We start from the raw sequence: 19,503 nt of genomic DNA, 5'->3' as shown, positions 1-19,503 counted from the left end.
TGTGAAGCCTCTATGGGGCGGGGGTAACTTGTAGAGCGCAAGGTAACTGATACATCTGATGTCCATCTCCCACCCACGAACCCAGTGTCCATAGAGCTGTAGCGGAGGACACTGCTCAGACAGCTTCAGCTGGGAGCGCAGTCACCTGCATCTCCACCGTGGAGAACTGCATGAGACCAGGAACATGGAGCCCTCCCATAACTTCCTTCCACAAGTTCCAGAGCTGCAGCAAATGGCCAGCTGGGTTTTTGCTGCCTCCTTCCAGGCCCTGCCCTGGCCTCTCTGATCTCTAGCATCCCAGGTGCCTCCATAGCATGGCACCCTGAGCGGAGAGCGGGCTTCCCCCAAAGTGGCCCATAGGCCCTGCAGTCTCCGTGCCGCCAGCCTCCCTTATCCCGCCTTGCCAGCTTCTTGGGTGAGGGCAGGTGGCTTGATGGACGCATGTGGGATCAGGTCACTCCCGGCAGTTTGAGGAAACTCATCTGTGGAGGCCGGGGACAGGGTGGTGGTAGGTGAGAGATCCCAGTGCGAATCACACTGTGGTCCTAGGATGCCTGTGCCAGGCTGAGGTGCAGCAGGAGGAGGGGAAAGGGGCAGGCCCTCACTTTCTGATTACACTGCTTGAGGTTCACCTGGAGAATGGCTCCACGGCGTGCTCCGGTCCCTGAAGTGTCTGTGGTCCTTGACACCAACCTGCCCAGCAGTGTCCCCAGTACCAGACCAAGGAGGACAGCTTTCTCATGTGTTTGCCCTGTGAACCTTCTTCTATTGCCAAAATGGAACCTTCTGAGTCTTATCTCTTGTGTATGAAAAAGGAATCCTTGAATCTTATCCAGCTGCAGTAACTTACAAAAGTCAAGTCCTGAAACACATGCTGCCTTCCTCTTTCTTGGCTGCACAGCTTTAGTCCTGCTTTGTTTCCACAGCAGAGGCGCCACTTGGTCCCCTCAGAGCACTGGGGGCCTGGAACCTGGGTCAGTATCTCCAGATCTTGGTGATTGGCCTGGAGGCTGCTGGGAAATGAACATTTAAACCCCAGCTTCCTGTCTCAATATGAGAGCCCCAGGGGGGCTTTTAGGATGTGGCTTATTCACAGCCCCAGACTCTCATGCTCAAAATTAACCTCTAAGAGTAAGGTTCCCTGACAACAGCAGCTTCTTCCTACGGCAGTGAGCGCTGCACCTCCTGTGGTGGCAGTGTGGGAAGGAGGCATGTGCAAGATGGCCTGCCCTGTTGTCACGGTTGACATCCAGAGTGCCACTGTCTCCCAGGACCAGGCTCCACAGACTGCACAGCTGACAACACAGGAGGGGAAGGACTCAGAGGCTCTGTTCTGGGCCAGTCCCTGCTGTGTCTACCACCTGTGAACAGCAAGGATCACGTTCCCAGGAGAGATTAATAGTCGCTGTCAGATTCCCACTGGGAAAGAACCTCTGATCCTGAGGGAAGCAGCCTAATCAGTCTGCCTCCTCCCCCGGAGGAGGGCATCCAGGCATCATCTGCTCTTGTCACCTTGACAGTGGGAGCCGTGGGTGGTGGCAGCACGTGGAGACTGGGCTCGTGTTGCAGTCACCTTTGCTGGCATCTCTCTGGTGCATCTTATCCCTGCACGCTCCTTTCCAGTGTGGCTGAGATGTCCCTCCCACTGCACCCAGTGACCCCCAAGGGGGTTAGTACAGACACATCCTCCACTAGTGTGGGCCTTTTTGCAGCAGGCCACAGGCTCAGGGCAGCAGGCTGAGCAGTGGTCCCCAAAGACATCAGGTGCCCATCCCTGCACCTGGGAATGTCACCTGGTGTGGTAGAGTCTGTGCAGTGTGATGCAGTTACGATCTTCAGATGGAGGATTATCCTAGGCTATCAAGCCCAGCCATCAATGCCGTCACACTGTGTCTCTTGGGGGGGGGGCTGCTGCCAAAGGAGATGTGTCCCCCATGTGAAGAGAAGTCCATGTAAGCAGGGAGGCAGAGATTTAAGGGACACAAGCCCAGGGAGCCCGAGGCTACTAGATGTTGGGAAAAGCAAGGAATAGATTCTGTCCTGGAGCCTGCAGAGGACATGTGGAATGTAGGTCCAATGAAGCTGATCTTGCACTTTGAGCCTCCAGAACTGTGAGAGAATGAATTTCGGTTGCCACAGTTTTTAGTAATTCCAGCAGCCACAGGAAACTAATATACCCACCTGCAAACTTGATGTCTGCCCTGGTACTCCAACCTCCCTCTTCAGGGGCGCAGCATGGAGCGCCAGTGGGCATCGGGAGAGGCGAGGCCTCTTGAGGCTGAGGTCATGGAGGTGCCAGGCAAACGGGCGACTAAGCAGGATGGCTTTTCTGTTCTCAGCAAGAGTCCCCAGCTTTTGCCAGATCAGAAGCCAGCATGGCAGAGAAAGGTACTAAGAGGCTGTGGCTGTCCAGGCAGAGAGGTCAGTGGCCTGGAGCTGGGCAGGGCTGCACCATGGGCAGATCTGAGGTATGAGCAAACAGGAGATAGGAAGCAATGGCGTCTGGACACAGTGAGGTTGGGAGTGGCTAGAGGGTGTGCCTGCTTGGTGACAGGCACTGTCTGCAGGTGGGAAAGGAGCCAAGGAGATTCCTGCTCTTAAGGAGCTTGTGGAGAGAGGAGATTGACGGCTGACAGACTGAGATCACAGCGGATATACACTGCCTGTCCAACACAACCGTGCATAGACCTGCATACACCTGAACCCTTCCCTCCACTGTCGCTTGTCCTAGGCAGGGAGCAGCGGAGAAGAAGGCACCTGTCCCTCGCTCTGCTTCTCCATTCTGCTGCCACAGGACCCCTCTGAGGAGATAGCAAGATCGGGGGTGAAAGCAACATCTGCCATCCTAGCTTAGGAAAAGAAGATGCTCTGCGTATTTTCCCAACATATTCATTTAGTTTGGGGAGCTTTAGATGAAGGTTCTAAAGGCTTCAAGGTGAAAAAAGGACACCTTTAAATGTGCAAACTGGAACTGAACTATTGCTGTTAAGAATCCAATCCAGGCTGCTTTTGGAAGGCAGTAGAAAGCCGGAGGCTGTTTTATGACTGCCCCTATGTGCTCAGGTCCACGCCCAGTGGCAGCCCTGCTCCTGGTGGCCGGCGGAGTGCTCCCCGGCCTGATGCCCAGAAGGCAGGGGGCCAAGACAAGCCGGCTGCTCAGAGGTGCTGCCTTCCACCTCCCTCCCCAGCCTCCCCAGCTGGTGCCAGCCACAGTAGCACGGCACAGGGGCCTGGGTGCCAGAGCTGGGTCCACATCACAGCTCTGCACCTTCCTGCCATGAAAATTGGAATAGGCACTTTATTTCTCTCAGACCCCAGTGGCCTCTTGAAGGGAGAAAGTGATGTATTCAAGGTGGGCACCTTATGGATGCTCAGGAAAAGGGGTTCCAGGACTGTGTAGAGAAGGCGGCCAGTGTCCCTGGGGTCCCTCTGCACACCAAGATGAAGCTGAAGTGTCCAGACCTGGGAAGACAGAGTTGTCCCCGGATATCTAGGGACAGATACTCCATGGTTACTAAAATTCAAGGCAGCTCAAGTCCTTTATGGTACAGTATTTGTACATAACCTGCATACATCTTCCTGTAGACTTTAAATCCTTTCTAGATTACTTACCTCTGACGAGGTAAATGCTATGGAATAGTTGTCCTACTGTATTATTGAAGTAATAAGAAAAAAAGTCTATACATGTTCAGTGCAGACATATTTTCTTTCCAAATATTTTTGATCCGAGGCTAGTTGAGTCTGTGTTGGTGGAACCCATGAATATGGAGGGCCAGTTGCTTCGAGCAGCAAGCTTGCATACCTGGCTTCCAATTCCAGCTCCCTTCAGCTGGCTACACAGCCTCATTCCCACCAAGCAGGTTCCGAGCCAGGTTCTACATGTGTTAAAGTGCATGACGGTCCGCAGGCACTAAATGGGATGATGTATGGAAAAGGACTCTCACAGGCTACACAGCATTCTCTGTACTTGAGAAAAGCACTGTGAGCTTGGGGAGTGGATCACGCATGGACCTGGGGATGCTGGGAGAGAGTAGGTAATCAGAAGTTAGGACCAACACATATACCCAGGAAGGAGGCGGGAAGTAATCCAGTCCCTGTGTGTGTTGCCTCCTGCCACCTAATGCTACAATCTGCTTGAGTATTTTCACTGCCATCTGTCAGAAGCTCTAAAATATGTGGCCTTATTCTGTCCTGTTCCCTTTGTTTACATCTGGTTAGCGAGAGCTGTTATGGAAGGTTGCTGGCTGTGAGCAAGCTGATCCTTAAAGCCAGCATTTTTGGCCAGGCATAGTGGCACACACCTGTAAACATGGCTACTCAGAAGGCCAAAGCAAGAGGATCGAAAGTTCAGGGCTAGCCTGGACAACTTGGCAAGACCTTGCCTCAAGATAAAATAAAAGGTGCTGGATCTAGCTTAGTGGTGAAGCACTTGCCTAGCACACGTGAAGCCCTGGATTCAATCGCCAGGACCACAAGAACAAAACAACAAAAATCCCGATGGCATTTTGTACTTAGCTTTTGCTACTCCTGTTTACATTCTAAAAATATATATGGGTACCTCCTATCCCCCCCAGAACTTGACGAGGTATTACCTAATTATCAAAACCTCACTTTAGGCCTATGAAAGGAGGCATGAGGCCAGCCCATCTTCTCGATGGAACTTAGAGTGGATTAGGACTTTTTGGTGACAAAGGATAGAAATCAGAGTTCAAATATGGCTTAAGAATAACAAAGGGAATTTACCGGCTCATGAAACTGAAAAGTCCAGAGGTGGAGCTGCCTTCAGGCACAGCTGCATTCAGGATCCAGATAACCTGCACAGGGGGGGAACTGGTTGCCTCTGCAGGGCTCACTTTCAGGTTTTCTCCCCACCTAATCCCTAATGCCACCCCGTGAAAAGCTGCCTTTCCTCAACAGTGCCAGGCAACTTGAATCATGTACCCAGCCCTACCGTGATGGGGTGGCCAGGAGCTTGGGAAGCTCTGACCGGCCAGGCCTGGAGCTGAGCTGGGTCAGCCCCTAAAAACCCAACCACTGAGCACAGGGCTGTTGCGGTCTTGCAGGAAGCCTGTTAGGGTCCAGCTGGCAAGAAGGATTAAAAACAGTGCCTATCCCCTGGAGGCCAGAGTTGGGGGCCTGCCCAGCATCCCACAGGGACACAGCCTGGGCCTGACTCTCCAGCCGGCTACTTCTGGGGCCCTTACTATCCTTGCTACTCAGGAGGGGCCACGCTCAGCCCCAGCTACATATTAGAACAACAACAGGAAATAAGTTACAAACAATACTCTTGCCTGGGCCCCAGTCCCACAACAGAGAAGGAAGATGCTTTGGTGGGCAGGGGCTGGGCATCAGCATTTCTCAAACGCTCCCTGTCAAGGAGTAGTCGATCAGGTAGGCCCTTCCTCTCCCCTACAATCTGCTGTGGGGCACTCAATGTTACATGTTGACCACTGTCACCAAAGACAACCCAGACAAGGCGTGACTCTGGGGGATGACAAATGGGTGTCCAAGAGGAAAGGTTTAGGATCAGGAGAGCTGGGAGTAACTGTGTGCAAATCAAGTACTGGGCTGGCCATGACTGCAAGGGCACAAGGGGCACTTGACAGGCACCTGGGCTGGAAGACAGCGGTTTCCACTTGCAGCTGGACAGCCGGCTGGCTCCCCTTTCTCACCTTCAGCATCCCTCGCCACACATGCAAATTACTTTAGCAACTGCCCAGCTGGCAGTGCACCCTGGCAGGGTGAGAAACATCTTAGCCTTGAGCGAGAGGTGCTCTTTTCTTGCACCTGAATCAGCATCTCGACTGGGACCTCTGTGGGGACTGTATATGCAAAAAGGCCAGGAGCCAGGCTGCTGCTGGGGCACCTGGCCACCAGCATCACTTAAATCACTCTTATAAGACAAAGGGAAGAAATGAACCACACTTCCTGCGCTTCTGTTTCTCTGTCCCCTGTGTCTTTGCTGTGACAGACACGGAGCCACCAGTGCCATTCCGTGCCTCTCTGTGCCATGTTCTGTCTCTGCACAGAAGGAAAGAAGCTCGAGAAGGTCAGGGACTTGCCAAGGTGACAAGGAGTGAACTCCTGCCACTGAGTTTCAAAGCCTTAGCAGTCCCCAAGCCCAAGTCCGATGTTTGCCTGCTAGTGAGCTGTAGCTCCTTAGCATTTCTGAGATGAGCTCAAGTCCTTTGCCCCATGCACACTATTTTAGAAGCACACTTGGCTTCATTCAGTACCCGTCATGTGTTGCAGTGGCCCACCTGTCTCTGTGACAGGATCCACCAACCAAGAGCCACACACTCACAGGCTCCATCTTCTTTCTGACAGATGACTTTACCACATCACTCTGGTTTTCAGCAAAATCCTTTATTTATCTTCTGCTCCCTAATCGCACCACTTGAGCGTGGCAGCCAGGTCCCAAGGGGTCGGGGGAAATGGGGTGTTGGCTCTGTAAACACGGAGCAGAACGGTTGCTATGTGCAGAAGTCATGCACCTGAGTGGTTCTGTTAACAAGAGACTTAATGAGCACGAAGACTTCAGGTGTGTTTGAAATTTCTGCTGTTTTCTGCCTTCTAGTTACCGGGACAGATCCATGCAGACATTTTAAAACTCCACCAGATGTGATCTCTTTGTGTACAAGCCAATAACTCCCTCGTATAGTCTGTATGGTGTTTCCTTCTGACAGCTGCCTCTCCCAGCAGATGTGGGTTTATATGCGGGTGGAAACACCAGCCCAGTGCATGTGACAGCCGTAAGCTCCATCCGCTCCTAGGGTTGTTACAGCTGACGCTGGACACTGTTCCAAAAGGCATCTATAACGTGGCCAGGAGGCAACACTTCCATCAGCAAACAAGCCCTAATCCTTGACTTAGGGCTCCAAACTGGCCTCTGGGGACCCTTCCCTTTGGGAGAAGATGTCAGCGTCCTTCATAGAAGACCAAAAAGCCAGCACAGGGACCAGGGCTCCTTGCACACACTGGCCTGGGTTACTATCATTAAATACATACCCTTGTGCAATGAAAAAGCCCCTGGTTCTTACACTGTCTCCAAATCCAGGATTTGAGCCCTGACCTATACACAGGTAAGTGAAAATCAGGCAACCCAGGACTCCAGTTTGCCAGGGAAAGGTGTTTCTGGACTGTCACCAGACAATCATGAGGCCCTATCCCAGCACAGTTCCCACCAGCCAACTTGACGGTCTAACCCCCACCGCTGTGGATCTAAAGCAGCTACAGCGGCAGGTATCAAAGCCTGGTGTGGCAGTAGGCTCTGCAGGCAGTGAGGTAAATGGATCCCATTCTGTGGCTGACTTGGGGGAGCCCAAACCTCACTCTTGGGGACACAGGCCTCAGCTCGGCTAGAAAGAGCATTTACAGAAAGGCCTCTGGTCACTCCAGCCCAGCACTCTGGCCAGCTGGAACGTGACAGTCTGGAGCGAGATAGCAATGGTGACAGTCTCACCAGGCCCTAGCCCTCCCCCACTAATGAGCTGGCCAGGTATATGGACTAGGACTGTTCCTGCCTGGGTAGGGAAGGCCTCCTGTACGCCAGTATCGGAGTGAAGCTCTCCAGCTCCCCAGCTTGTTTTGTTTTTTCTTTGAAGATGACCACAAGAAGTTTTATATGATGACATTCAGACAGGGAACTGTTTGGTTACTCTATTTCAGAACACTGGAAAAAAAAATCAAGTAGCAATGGAACAAGACCAACAGGGGCACCAAGTCTCTGGTCACAGAGTCAAAGGGACACACTGGTAGGCCAAAAAGGAATCTCCAGAGCTAATGACTGGGAGGAAAAAAAAGAAATCAAAGGAAATACAAGCTGAAAATTTTCCATTTACAGTAACCAAAGGAAAGAGGAATCCCATGTGACAGGAAATCCCAAGGAGAGGGTCCCATTGAGATAGGTTTCTGAGCGTGGAATCCAAGCTCGGGCGTGGCTGGACTATCCCATGGCCACCTGGGCTCCTTGCCCCTCACCAGCTCCCACATAGGCAATTTTCTCATCGTCCTGGGGCAAAGATGAAATCCAGGGCCTGCCGCTCGGCAGCTGCAACATTGGGATGCCACAGATCCACCATGAAGACCACCCGCGGGCCATCCTCCGCCAAACCTGCAGGGGAGAGGAGAGGTTCAGCCCACTGAGGCCAAGACCCTGGCACAGGGCCCTGGACTGGGAGACCAGAAGACCTCCCTTCTCTGAAATGGGAACATTCATATGGCTTCATGAGGTTCCGAGCAAGGCAGGGGAGAAAGGAACAGAGAGGGAGAGAGGGGTGGCTGGGTGGGGTGCAGAGAATTTTTCAGCAAGTGTTATGGCTTAAATATGAAGCGTCCCCCTAAAAGGGTCATGTGTTCCAAGGTGGGGCTTTTTGAAGGTAACCTTATCAGGAGATTAATGCATGGATGAGTTCACAGCTGATTATGCTACTAAGAGGTAGGACCTGGATGAAGGAAGCAGGTCACTGCAGCCATGACCTGGAAGGCTGTGTGCTTATCTCCAGCCCCTTCCTCTCTCTGGCTGTTTCCCTGCTCTCTGCTTCCTGGCTGCCTTAAGGTAAGCAGCTTTGCTCTGTCACACCCTTCTACCATGTGGTTCCTGTCTTAGTGCCAACTGACCATGGACTGAATCATCTGAAGCCACGAGCCAAAATAAATCTCTCCTCCTTTAAGTTATGAGTAACAGGTATTTTGTTCCAGCAATGGAAAGGTGACTAATACAGCAGGGAAACTACTCTGTATGGCACTGTCATGACAAATAAATGTCCTTATATACTTGTTCCAACCCACTGAAAGAACAACAAGAATGAACCCTCACGTAAACTGTGGACTTCAAGTGATAATGTATCAATACTAGCTCATCAGTTATAATATCTATATCACCACTACAGACTGTGAAATTATGCATAAGTGTTTGTGTGTTAGGGAGAGGGTACGGGAAGGCACATACTTGGTACTTTCTGCTCAGTTTTTTTCTAGAAATCTAAAATTTCTCTTAAAAACAGTTTACTGATTAAGAAAAAAAGAAAGCAATGAGGAAGGCTGATGCCCACCTCCATGGGATGCGGTGTGCAGGAAAGAGTCATCAAAGAGGAGGCAACGGCCTTCTGCCCAGCACTGGGGCTCACCCCCAACCACCAGCTCACAGCCACTTGGAGTTTTCAGACCTAGTGGAAGAACAGAAAAGAGAGTGAAGGCAGGTGGGATCCAGGCAGGCAGAAGGCGAAGGCTGGTTGCTCTTGGGAGGCTTTCCACCGCACTGGCCTCCTCATCACCCCTCAAAAGCCCATGCCAGGTTTTAAACATCTGTGCCCCTAGAATTCCTATGTTGAAATCCCAAGTGCCAAGGTGACAGTGTTTGGAGGCAGGGCTTTTAAAGGAGATGACATCATGAAAGTAGCATCCTCAAGAATGGGATGAATGCCCTTATAAAAGGGGTGCAAGGGAATGTGCCCCTTCAGCCACTCCAGGATACAGCAAGAGCTACCATTTATGAATCAGATGTGGGACCTTAGCTTCACCAGATGCCCAATTTGCCAGCTCTTCAATCTTGGCTTTCTGGCCTCAAAACAGTGGGAAATACATCTCTGGTTTATAAGCCACCTGGTCTGTGGTATTCCGTCCCAGCAGCTCACATGGATGAGGACAGCCTGTCTGGGAGTGAGGGAGTGTAGTAAGGTAAAAGCAGGCTGAGCACCAGAGTCCTCATGGGCAAAACCTCTGCTTCCATGGGCTCCATCACCCCAGGTCCTGGCCTCTTTGATTAAAGCCGCAGCCTGAGGCTCACACTCCTTCTGTGAGACTCTTGGATCCCAGGAAATCAAGGGAGCCCGGCTCAAACTTGCTTTGTCCAATAACTGTTTACCCATCTCTAGGGTCGCTTCTGTTGTGATCAAAAACACAGGTTCACATGGAGCTCACCTCTCTCAGTTCCCACCTTTAAATGCAACTGGAGGCCCGAGGATGGCAACTCTTCGTGTCATTTCCTTGACCCCTGTAGAAACACCCCTAAGGGAGCACCCGAGTGAACTGCCCTTCAGAGACTCTGACCCTCATGTGCTGTGTGACTGGGCAAGTTCCCACTTTCTTTCTGTAAAGAGGTTGCATTAGCCTATCTCATCCCAAGGCCACTGTGTGACTTTTACCCTTGCTACCTTTGCTACCAATAACCAAAGGCTGACTGTGCAGAGACTGGTGCTCAATAAAGACTTTTCAAACATCACTTCATCATTCCACAGAGAGTTACTGAGCAGTTTACGTGATCTTCTAAGTTACTAGTTACTTTGCACTGGCACTGGGTCCCTCTGGTTCCAAAGAGCAGCCTCTTATAAAAGTGGGCACTACGACATACCTGCTAGTGACAGGTTGTTAGCAGTGAACTGACTGCTGAATTTCACAGAGTTAGCGTGTTTCAGCTCTCAACAGCTCATCTCTCTAAAGAATCTGAGACCATCCATCTAACCCGGAAACCGTGACTTCCTGCTTCTGTTACCAGCAGCTGGGCGTTAGGGGCGTGAAGGCATTTGACTTGCCAGCCACATTTGCTCTGTGTGTATCCTCTCTGGCTGGCGCAAGCACAGGACTAAGGACCTCTTTGCAGGGACAATCTATCCCAGGGGTCTCAGAAAGAGCCTACGTTTTCTCTGGGCTGCTACATGACTCATTATTATGTGCTATGGTGCAAGAGAGAAATGGCCTGACTTGCTTGCTGGCTGGACTCCCTACCTTCTTCTTGTCTTCCTCATCCTCCCACATTCTGCTCCAGCCTGCTTATGGCCCATCACTGTGAAGGGCCAGCAACCAGCTTAGCCAGCAGAAATGAGCAAGAGTTCCCTAAAGAGAGTATCTGGGGGCTCCTGGGATACTGATAAGCCCTACACGCAGCCTTGGATAGCCCCATACGTCCAGGCTCCTCTATGGCTTATGGCTTGCTGCTTTCATCCCACCGACCTCTGAAGGATGCAGGAGAAAGGTGGAGAACAGGCTCTGTCCTCCAGGGGTCCCCCCTGCAGGAGCTGACACGTGGGAGGGGCAGGTACACTCAAGCTGATCCTGGTTCCACCAGCGCCGCTGCCTAGAAACCTGACATCTACAGAAAAGACAAACGGGCGCCTGATTGTGTTTGTGGAGCTGAAATTTGCTAAGCACATGAATGCATATTCATGTGGCGTCTGTCTCCCCAGTGCCAGCTGCCTGGAGAGTTCTAGGTCTCAGAGGTGGTTGCTGGGAGTCTGTGGCAGTGCAGTGGGCACATCCCAGCCCCGTGTACCCTGCTGGGTGATGTCTGGGACAGGAGATGTCTTGTAGTTCCACATGGAGAGGGGATAACTCCCCTAAGGCAGCTCACAGCAGGCCTCAGCAGATGAGAACAAAATCAACAGATGAGCTAAGTGAGGAGTGAAGCAGGGGCTGCCACGGTCTGCAGGGACAAGCCCATCAATTACTGTACAACCAGCAAGAAGCAGAAAAGGAGGAGGAGTTGGCATCTCAGGAGCACAGCTCTGGGACTGCACGTGTCTCCTTTGCCTTCAGCTGGGCTAACCTCAGACTGCTTCTGCCTGTGACCTCCTCTTGACTCCTCCGCCAACATACAAGGTCACAGGGACCTAACACACCTTCACTTCCTGGGTGCATGTTAACAAGGGCTTGATCATGTAAAGCAGGAAACTCTGAGAAAGCTGGACTGCTGAGCTGGCCTTGGCCATGAAGCACCAGCCACGCCCCAGTGGGACGGCTTCCAGGAAGGATTCCGGCTGTGTGGGGAACACGCAGCACACACTGGGTTTGGCAGTTAACCGGCTGGGCCCAGGTAATGACAGGCCATGATGAGGGCCCCTGTGGGTGTGTTTACACACACACACACACACACACACACACACACACACACATACTCATATTGTACAGATGCACGAGGCACACTAATACACAGGAAATAAAGTCTAGATTTTCTCCCCCTGGAACTCTGTCCCACTGAAACTCATACGCCTTTCCCTCCCCATCCTTCTGAAAGCTTTTAAAAAGAACATATGGGCTGGGAATGCAACTCACTGGTAGCATGCTTGCCTAGCATGCATGAGGCCCAGGATTTCATCCCCAGCACCACAAAAAACAAAAACAAAGAAACATAAAGGAAACCTTTGAAATGAAAAGCATCACTCCCCATTGCCAAGTCTCCTGCCCAGTACTGAGACTCCCTGAGCTCCCCAAACCATCCGACCAATCTCAGACCACACCAGCAAAACCTTGACACAGCTGCTACAAGACCCAAGGGAAGGCCTGGCTCCTTCGTACCCCTGATCCTCCAGGGCCAGCACCACAGCCCAGACCGTCCCGTCTGTAACCCGGAGTGTGCCTGAGACTCACAGCATGCCCTGGTGCCCTGTCCAGGGGTTTACTGACCATGGTCACCACTCAGATTAACATCCTGCCTTGCAGATTATCTGACCATGCCATGCCTGCCAGATAATCTGTCATGGTACTTCACACGTAATACTTCTGCTCCTCTGAACAGCCCCCAAATAGGTCTGATTCCGTGCAGCTTAGGGAGAAGTGGAGGGGCCATGTCTCAGGCTTCATCAGGTACACTGAGTAAGCAGGGGTGAGCGGGACCCTCATTCAGGTCTGGCGCCTTCCCGTGCCTGCTCATCCCCCACTGTTTCCTGGGGGCACAGAGTATGTTGCACAGATCATCTTTTACACTCCTTACTGAATAGCACGACATGTCGGGCACTGTGCAAGTGTACGCTTAAGACATGACTTCTCTAACCCCCTTGGCAACCTTGCACACTAAGCACTCTGTCTCCACTTTGCAGGCCAGGCACCAAGGCCCAGAGACCTCAGCCACCTGCCCAGGCTCACTGCTGACCGTGAATCCAGACTCTGCCACTGTACCTCTGCCTGCCCGGCACTGACGCGAAACATCCACCATGTCAATGGCTGTCATCTACTTTCTTCCTCTTTTTAAGGAGTAGTGTTCTGTGCAAACCATAGCCTACTCAGAATCTGTACCCAGAGCACAGGGGAGAGTAGAGGGTGCAGAGCCCCTGCGGGTAAAGAAGGGGTGCAAGGCCTGGAGTATCCTGCTCTGACCGCTCGCTGGCAGCCCTGAGGCTTCTTGCAGAACACACTGAAGAAGTCACCATAGTGGCACACACCTGTAATCTCAGCTACTCAGGAGGCTGAGGTAGGAGGGTCGCAAGCTCAAGGCCATCCTGGGCAACTTAGTGAGAACCCATCTCAAAATAGAAAGAGCTGGGAGTGTGGCTCAGTTGTACAGCTCCTCAGAATAGCCCTCAAATAGGTCAGATTTCCTCTGGCTTGGGGAGGAAAAGTAGAGGTGCCAAAGCTTAGGACCAGGTATACCCCTATATCAAGGACCTGGATTCTATCCCCAGTACTACAAAATGACAACAGAGGATACACTGATGGACCCCACTCCAGCCCACACAGGCAACCTCTTGCTGTCCCCTCCATCCGACCCAAGAGGCAATGCTGGCACTTCTTAATGCTGGGTACTGTACCTCCCGCCACAGCCCCCTACTCTGGGGTGCTTACCGGCAAAGCTGTCATCCAGGAACCACCCTCCCGCCTCCACTCTCCAGGCATCAGGCAGCACAGGCACTGGAGGGCTAACTGCCCTATTTACGGAGCTGCTGTGATCTAGCCTCTACTGAGGACTGGCTCTGTACCAGGCTCTGTGTGATCGCTTTCAATGCACACTCACTGACTGTATTCTCAGGCTAACTCTAGGCGGGAGACTTCCACTTCCACTTTTCAGGGGCCAGGGATATAGCTCAGCGGTGCAGGACCTGCCTGGCAAGTGCCAAGGTCCTGAGTTCGATTCCTGGTACAAAAAAAAAAAAATCATAAACCCACTTCTACCTTCTAGATGAGGAAACTGAGGCTCACAGAGTAAGTGGCTTGCACAAAGTGACAGAGCTAGCTGGTGGTATGGCTAGGGTGCTAACACAGGTGACCTAACTCCAGATGAAGTTTGCAAAACCTCTGCTATCCACACACAATAGATGTATTACAAATATTGCCAGAATGTGAATAAAACACCCTTAGTACCAAGCATCAGTTCCTCCTTGGTGATGCAAGAGGAGCTAAGCACCTTTCACAGCATCCTGGACATCATCAGGACCTCAGTGAACTTTATAACAGCCCTTGGCTCCACAGCCACATGTGATCATCATAACTTAAGTCAAAACTTTAGTTCTTCAGTTCTGCTGGCCATTTTTGTAAATTTTTTTTTTTTTCCCCCAGCACTGGAGATAGAATCTAGGACCTTGCATATGCTAGGCAAGCATTCTTCCACAAATCTGCCCTGGCCCCACACTACATTTCAAGTGCTGAATTGTCACCCAAGGCCACTGGGTACTGTATTTGACATCTGGTAAAGGTAGAGGACATTTTCATCACAGGAATTTTTTTTACAGAGCTTCTGTCAGAAATTAGACTTAGGGCTAGGAATGTGGCTCACTGGTAGTAGGAGCCTGTGCTTAGTATACAGGAGGCCCTGGGTTTCATCATCAGCACTGCCAAAAAAAGAAAAAGTCTGATGTGCTGTGCACCTCCACATCTGTAATTCCAGCACTCTGGGAAGCTAAGGCAGGAAAAGCGTAAGTCTGAGTCCATCCTGGGCAACCTGGCAACTAATTTTGCCAAGGTCATGTTTCAAAATAAACCTAGAAAAGGACTCAGGATGTAGCTCAGTGTGAAGGTCCTGGGTTCAATCCTTAGTGCTGAGAAAAAATAACAGGCTTATACTAATCTCAGGTTTCACTGGGGACACACTTTCTGCTATGGAAATTGATCAAAATTGATTGCATATGATTATTAATTTTTAATAAAAGCACAGTGAAGCAAAGGCTATTGGAGCCCCACAGTGTTCATATCCCCCTAGTCAGAGGGGCTGTGATGTGAACACGCAGGCCAAGGAACTCTGTTCCTGCAACTTACCTAAGTGGCACCGGATGCGGATATTTGTAGGCCCGTAGTGCTCGGTTATCACAGTCCCGGGGCTCAGCACGGAGATGCATGCATTCCCAAAAACATTGTTCCCAATACAGGTCCGAAGGCTTCCCAGCAAGCGGTACGTCCGTGGGCACTTCCTGCAGTTCCTGGGGACACAAACGCCCTGATTGACCAAGTAAAAGGTGAACCACTCCCCACTGGGGGTGCTGTTCATTTTCCAGCCCTGTGGGAGGCTGCAGTTTGAGAAAGCTTTGTAGAGGGTCTCAAATTCACACAGGATGGTCTGGAAGTTCCGCTCTAGTACCTCGACATCGTGTTTCTGCGCATCCCGAGGGAAGTATGGTGTGGTGGGGAGGTCGGGCAGGAAGAAGACCTCTGGCTTCTGGATGGAAGGCCGGCTGTTGAGGTAGCGGCCCTGCTCGCGGATGCCCTTGTGGATACGGCCCATGCCAGACCATGAGTAGCGCTTGGCATACTCCTGCAGGTTGTGGTAGAGTTTCTGGTTGAGGCCCTCGCTGTGGGTGCAGCGCATGCACTCGGGGGACTGGCAGTACACATACCCGTTCTGCAGCCCGTTGGCATCTGCGCCCTGAATGAGCGAGTTCACAGAGACATACGGCCGTGGCTGCTCTCTGCCCACGTGGTAGCAGTACCACACAAACAGGACAAGCAGACAAGCCACAGTGACCACAGCGCTGGTGTCACAATCACGCACAGACTGGATGCCGCTGGCGATGCAGTCCCTCAAGCCGTCCAGGGACCAGCTCCAGGCCACTAGCCACTCGATCGACATCTTGGGGGGCTTGTTACTGAGAGTAGGAAGTCAGGTCGGTCAGTCAGTCCTCTGGGGTCCCACAGATATCCACACCATGCAGGCTAGCGTGGGGGGCAAGGGGTGGCCAGAGCAGGGGGAGGAATGGCTGCCACTGTTCCTCGTGTCCTGCCATAGGTGCCATGTTGGATGATGAGGAGGCCTGCTGGCCAGGCCACCACTCCACTCTGCAAAAGTCACTACAGTTGGGGGAAAGGAGCTGGCTGATGTCTCATTAGCAAGTGGGCTTGGTCACTGCAAAAGGATGTTTTAGAAGTCCAAACCTGGAAAAAAAGAAGACACGACATAAATATTACACCTTGAAACACTCAGCAGAAACACAAGGTCTCAGATCATTTCAGAAGGTTCTTGGTATGGGACACCCTTTGCAAGCTTGCGTATTCCTTCCCAGTTTTACTACTACCCCACTTCCCAAGAGGCCAGCAGTGTGTCATCTGCATTAGAACTGTTGGCTCACTTCAGTAGCCTTACCTACACCACACCATCCACAGGAGGTGCTATTATTTCCATTTTCCAGGTGAGAAAAATAAGGCCGAGAGGCCATGTAATGCACTTAAGTCACACAGCCAGACACAAAAACTTCACCTGCCTTCAAATTCTGTATCTATGTATTTTGTTGTACTGTTTTACATGTTTATTCTCCTTTAATTGCTATACCTTTAATCAAGAAAGCTGGATTCAAGAGCATCTTAAAAATGGTAAAGAGCCTTTAAAACTACATGCTCTTCACTTTATTTTTCTATTTTCAAGCCCCTCACTCTTATCTGGCTTGCTTCTAACAGGAGTTAAACTAATCCCAAGTTAGAATGAGAAGTGGGTACCCTGGGGTCAAAACCATGGCAGACACAGGGCTTTTCTGTCTTTCAGCTTAGAGAATGCCTGTTGGCCTCACTTACAGGGCTGTAAGAGTGAAATGATGGGGTGAGATGGAAGGAGAAGTCCTTCCAGGCTTGACTCAGTTTCCCACACATAGGAGTCCTTTTGTCTGCCACTTTGCCACAGATCAGGGTCATAACCAAAATGGATCACAGCCCAAGGGTCATGGCCCCAGCCATGTTTCCCAGCGTCTCTGAAACTCACTGTCCATCTTGCTTGTTCCGGCCCAGTGGGAAGAGCCAGCCCTGTGTTCCACTATGAGTTTGTACATTTGATCTCAACTGCAGGAGCACAATTCTAACCCTGATCTTGTACTCTCCTAGGAATACGAGGGCAACTAAGCAAATAGGAAAACTGCACCCTCCCCTTCCCCAGGTACAAATTTGGCCTGGAAACTGCTTGTAGCATAGCAGAAAAGTCATGAGTCCAAACCAGAGGTGGCTGGATGAAGGATTAAGGCCAACCACGGGCAGGTCACTTCCCTCCTCTGGGTCTCAGTTCTTCATCTGTTGAACAGGGTTAACAGCCATCTCACTGGCTGTGGATGCAAGATGACGGCTGGAAAGCACTGAGTACCCAGGGTGTTCTGGTCACTGCAAGAACCTCTGGCATGCCGCATTAGCCAGCAAACTGAAGTGGCTGGGGAAAGGAGGGTTTCTCAAGCCAGGGATCCCAACAGCTCAGGACAAGTCCTGAACAGTCTCCGTGCCACACATTTCAAGTGATTTTTCTGTCTCCAGACTTGCTAAAGACAAAAGGGAAACCTTCGGTGTTCATTAACTGCCTACTGGCTTTTTCCCAGTTTTGGTTGAATAAAGAATCACTTGACTATAATGTTTAGTAAGTCAAAAACACACTTGCTGAATATTCATGGGGATTTTTATGTTTCTAGGAAAAATACCAGAGCTAGGAGGTTAGAAGCTACTTTTCTCCCTACATGTTCTCAATTTTTTCTCAAATGCACAAGCAAGAAAGGCTGGGCCCTGTGGGGTATGAAGCAACTCTTTCTTTCCCCTTGTTTGCTCCTAGTTTTATTATAAACTGGCAGCTGTTTCCTCTTTAGGAAAAGGGAGGAAAATCCGGATGAAAGGTGTGTTGTCTAGCACCATCTCCCAAACAGAACCCAGGATTCCTGAAATTCAGTGTGAAACTCTCATCAGTGTGATAACAAGCACTTTTAGGAAGGGAATTTCCCCATCACTGAGCTAAGCCCTTAAGTGGAACTCTTAAACTCTGTTTCTCTGGAGCAAGATTTTTTTCTTAGATATTCTAAGAGTGAGATGGTAGTAATTTCACAAGCACCTGTTTTAGGTGTAAGCCCCCATCAGCCTTGCTAATCACTCAAGTTCAAGTCCATCAAAATGCAGACAAAGAAAACCAGGCAGGTGACGAGGGAACTTCTCCAACCCTTGCCTGCCTCCTTCTCAGGGAAGATCATTCTATACAAAACCAGCCATGGGCTCTCCTGCAGGCTAGGCCTAGATGAAAGATCGTCCAAGATCCTGAAGCCCTGAACCCAGCTTCAGACCCTCCTCGCAAGAACAGCACTGAGAGCTCAAGTTCAGACTTTTCATACCACCCAGCCACTTTTAGACCAAGTGACCAGCAAACCGCTGGCCCCAGTGGTGCAGTTACAAGTTCACAGCTGATCCGTGGCAATAAAAGAAACCCTTACATTGGTAGTAACTGGATATTTATTAAGCGCTGATTCAAACAACCCTGGAACACTCCCAGTGACAACCTCCCAGCCACCCCTAGTGGGGTGGGTATGGATTTACACCCACTCCCCACCAAGTTCTTTATCTCAGGGGCCACAGTAACTTCCAGCCTTCTTTACACATCTGCTCATTTTTGTGTTTCAATTCTAGCCCCATCAGGGATGAGGACATCTTGTTGTGTTGTGCTTTAATGCCATGGAAACTCAGATCTTAAAGGTCAGTTGGCTCTGGGGAGTAAGAGTCCAAATGCAAGTCCAATCCAATGTAACTTCTGACACCATGAACGCCTGGGGACACAGCCTCAACCTGACCCAGTTAACACAGTTCAGATGACCAGACTAGGAGGCTGTCCAGTGCTAAAGCGCTCTGGTCACCCTCAAAGTGAGGCCAAGTCGCGGTGGATGCCCCCCACCCCTGCAAGGGGCGGGCCACCCTCTCTGCACAGAAGTCACAGCTGCCCAGGGGCCAGCCTTTCCCTTGTAGGGCTCATCTTCCTCACTCTAAGCCAGCGATCTCAGCACCCACCAGCCCTGGAGGGGAAAGGGGAGGGCAGAGGATGGGGGTTAACATAGATGTGGACAGTGATTACCAGGAGGCCAGGGGGTGAGGGGGATTGGATGTTGGGAACCTGAGTGTTGGTAGGAAAAGTGGGCGACCAGCTAAGGATGAGGAAAGGAGGTGTATGGCGCGTGATAACTCGTGGGACAGGGGAGGTGGGTCACCAATGGGAAATGTGGAAAGTGGGTGATGCTGAAGCCCAGGAGAGGCGAGAGGGGAGAGGGGAAGGGGTGCCGTGGGGGAGGGGATTGTGACCAGTAAGAGAGGAGGAGGAGGAAAGGATGGAGGCGGAGGAGAGGAAGCGAGGAGAAGGAGGAGGAGGAGGAGGAGGTCGAGGAGGAGGTGGAGGCGAAGAAGGAGAAGGAAGAAGACGAAAAGGAGAAGGAGGGTGGTGATGCCCGGCCCCGGCCGTGAAATCCCCGGCGCGGGCGCTGTGCACGTAGCGAGCTCTCGGCCCGAGGCCCCTCGCCTGGCCGGGATGCGGGCGCAGGCGTCCGGTGCATCCTCCGTGGCCGCGGGCTGGGAGGACCGCGAGCCGCAGCC

The 19,503-nt window shown here is 51.5% G+C and overlaps 1 protein-coding gene across 1 annotated transcript; it reads right to left on the bottom strand.

The window, feature by feature from the left end:
* Positions 1-7,903: 7,903 nt before the first annotated feature.
* On the bottom strand, positions 7,904-16,071 carry Asphd2 (aspartate beta-hydroxylase domain containing 2; the record flags this gene model as incomplete). Its single annotated transcript, XM_013520382.1, is given in 3 exon segments — positions 7,904-8,113; positions 9,054-9,167; positions 14,962-16,071. Coding segments are annotated over 3 exon segments (1,032 nt in total). The 3' UTR covers positions 7,904-8,003.
* Between the last annotated feature and the right edge of the window lie 3,432 nt (positions 16,072-19,503).

The sequence above is a fragment of the Chinchilla lanigera genome, unplaced genomic scaffold (genome assembly GCF_000276665.1).
Source record: "Chinchilla lanigera isolate Chin_1 unplaced genomic scaffold, ChiLan1.0 scaffold00054, whole genome shotgun sequence".
Taxonomy (NCBI): Eukaryota; Metazoa; Chordata; class Mammalia; order Rodentia; family Chinchillidae; genus Chinchilla; species Chinchilla lanigera.
This window is presented reverse-complemented; position numbering and strand designations above follow the sequence as displayed.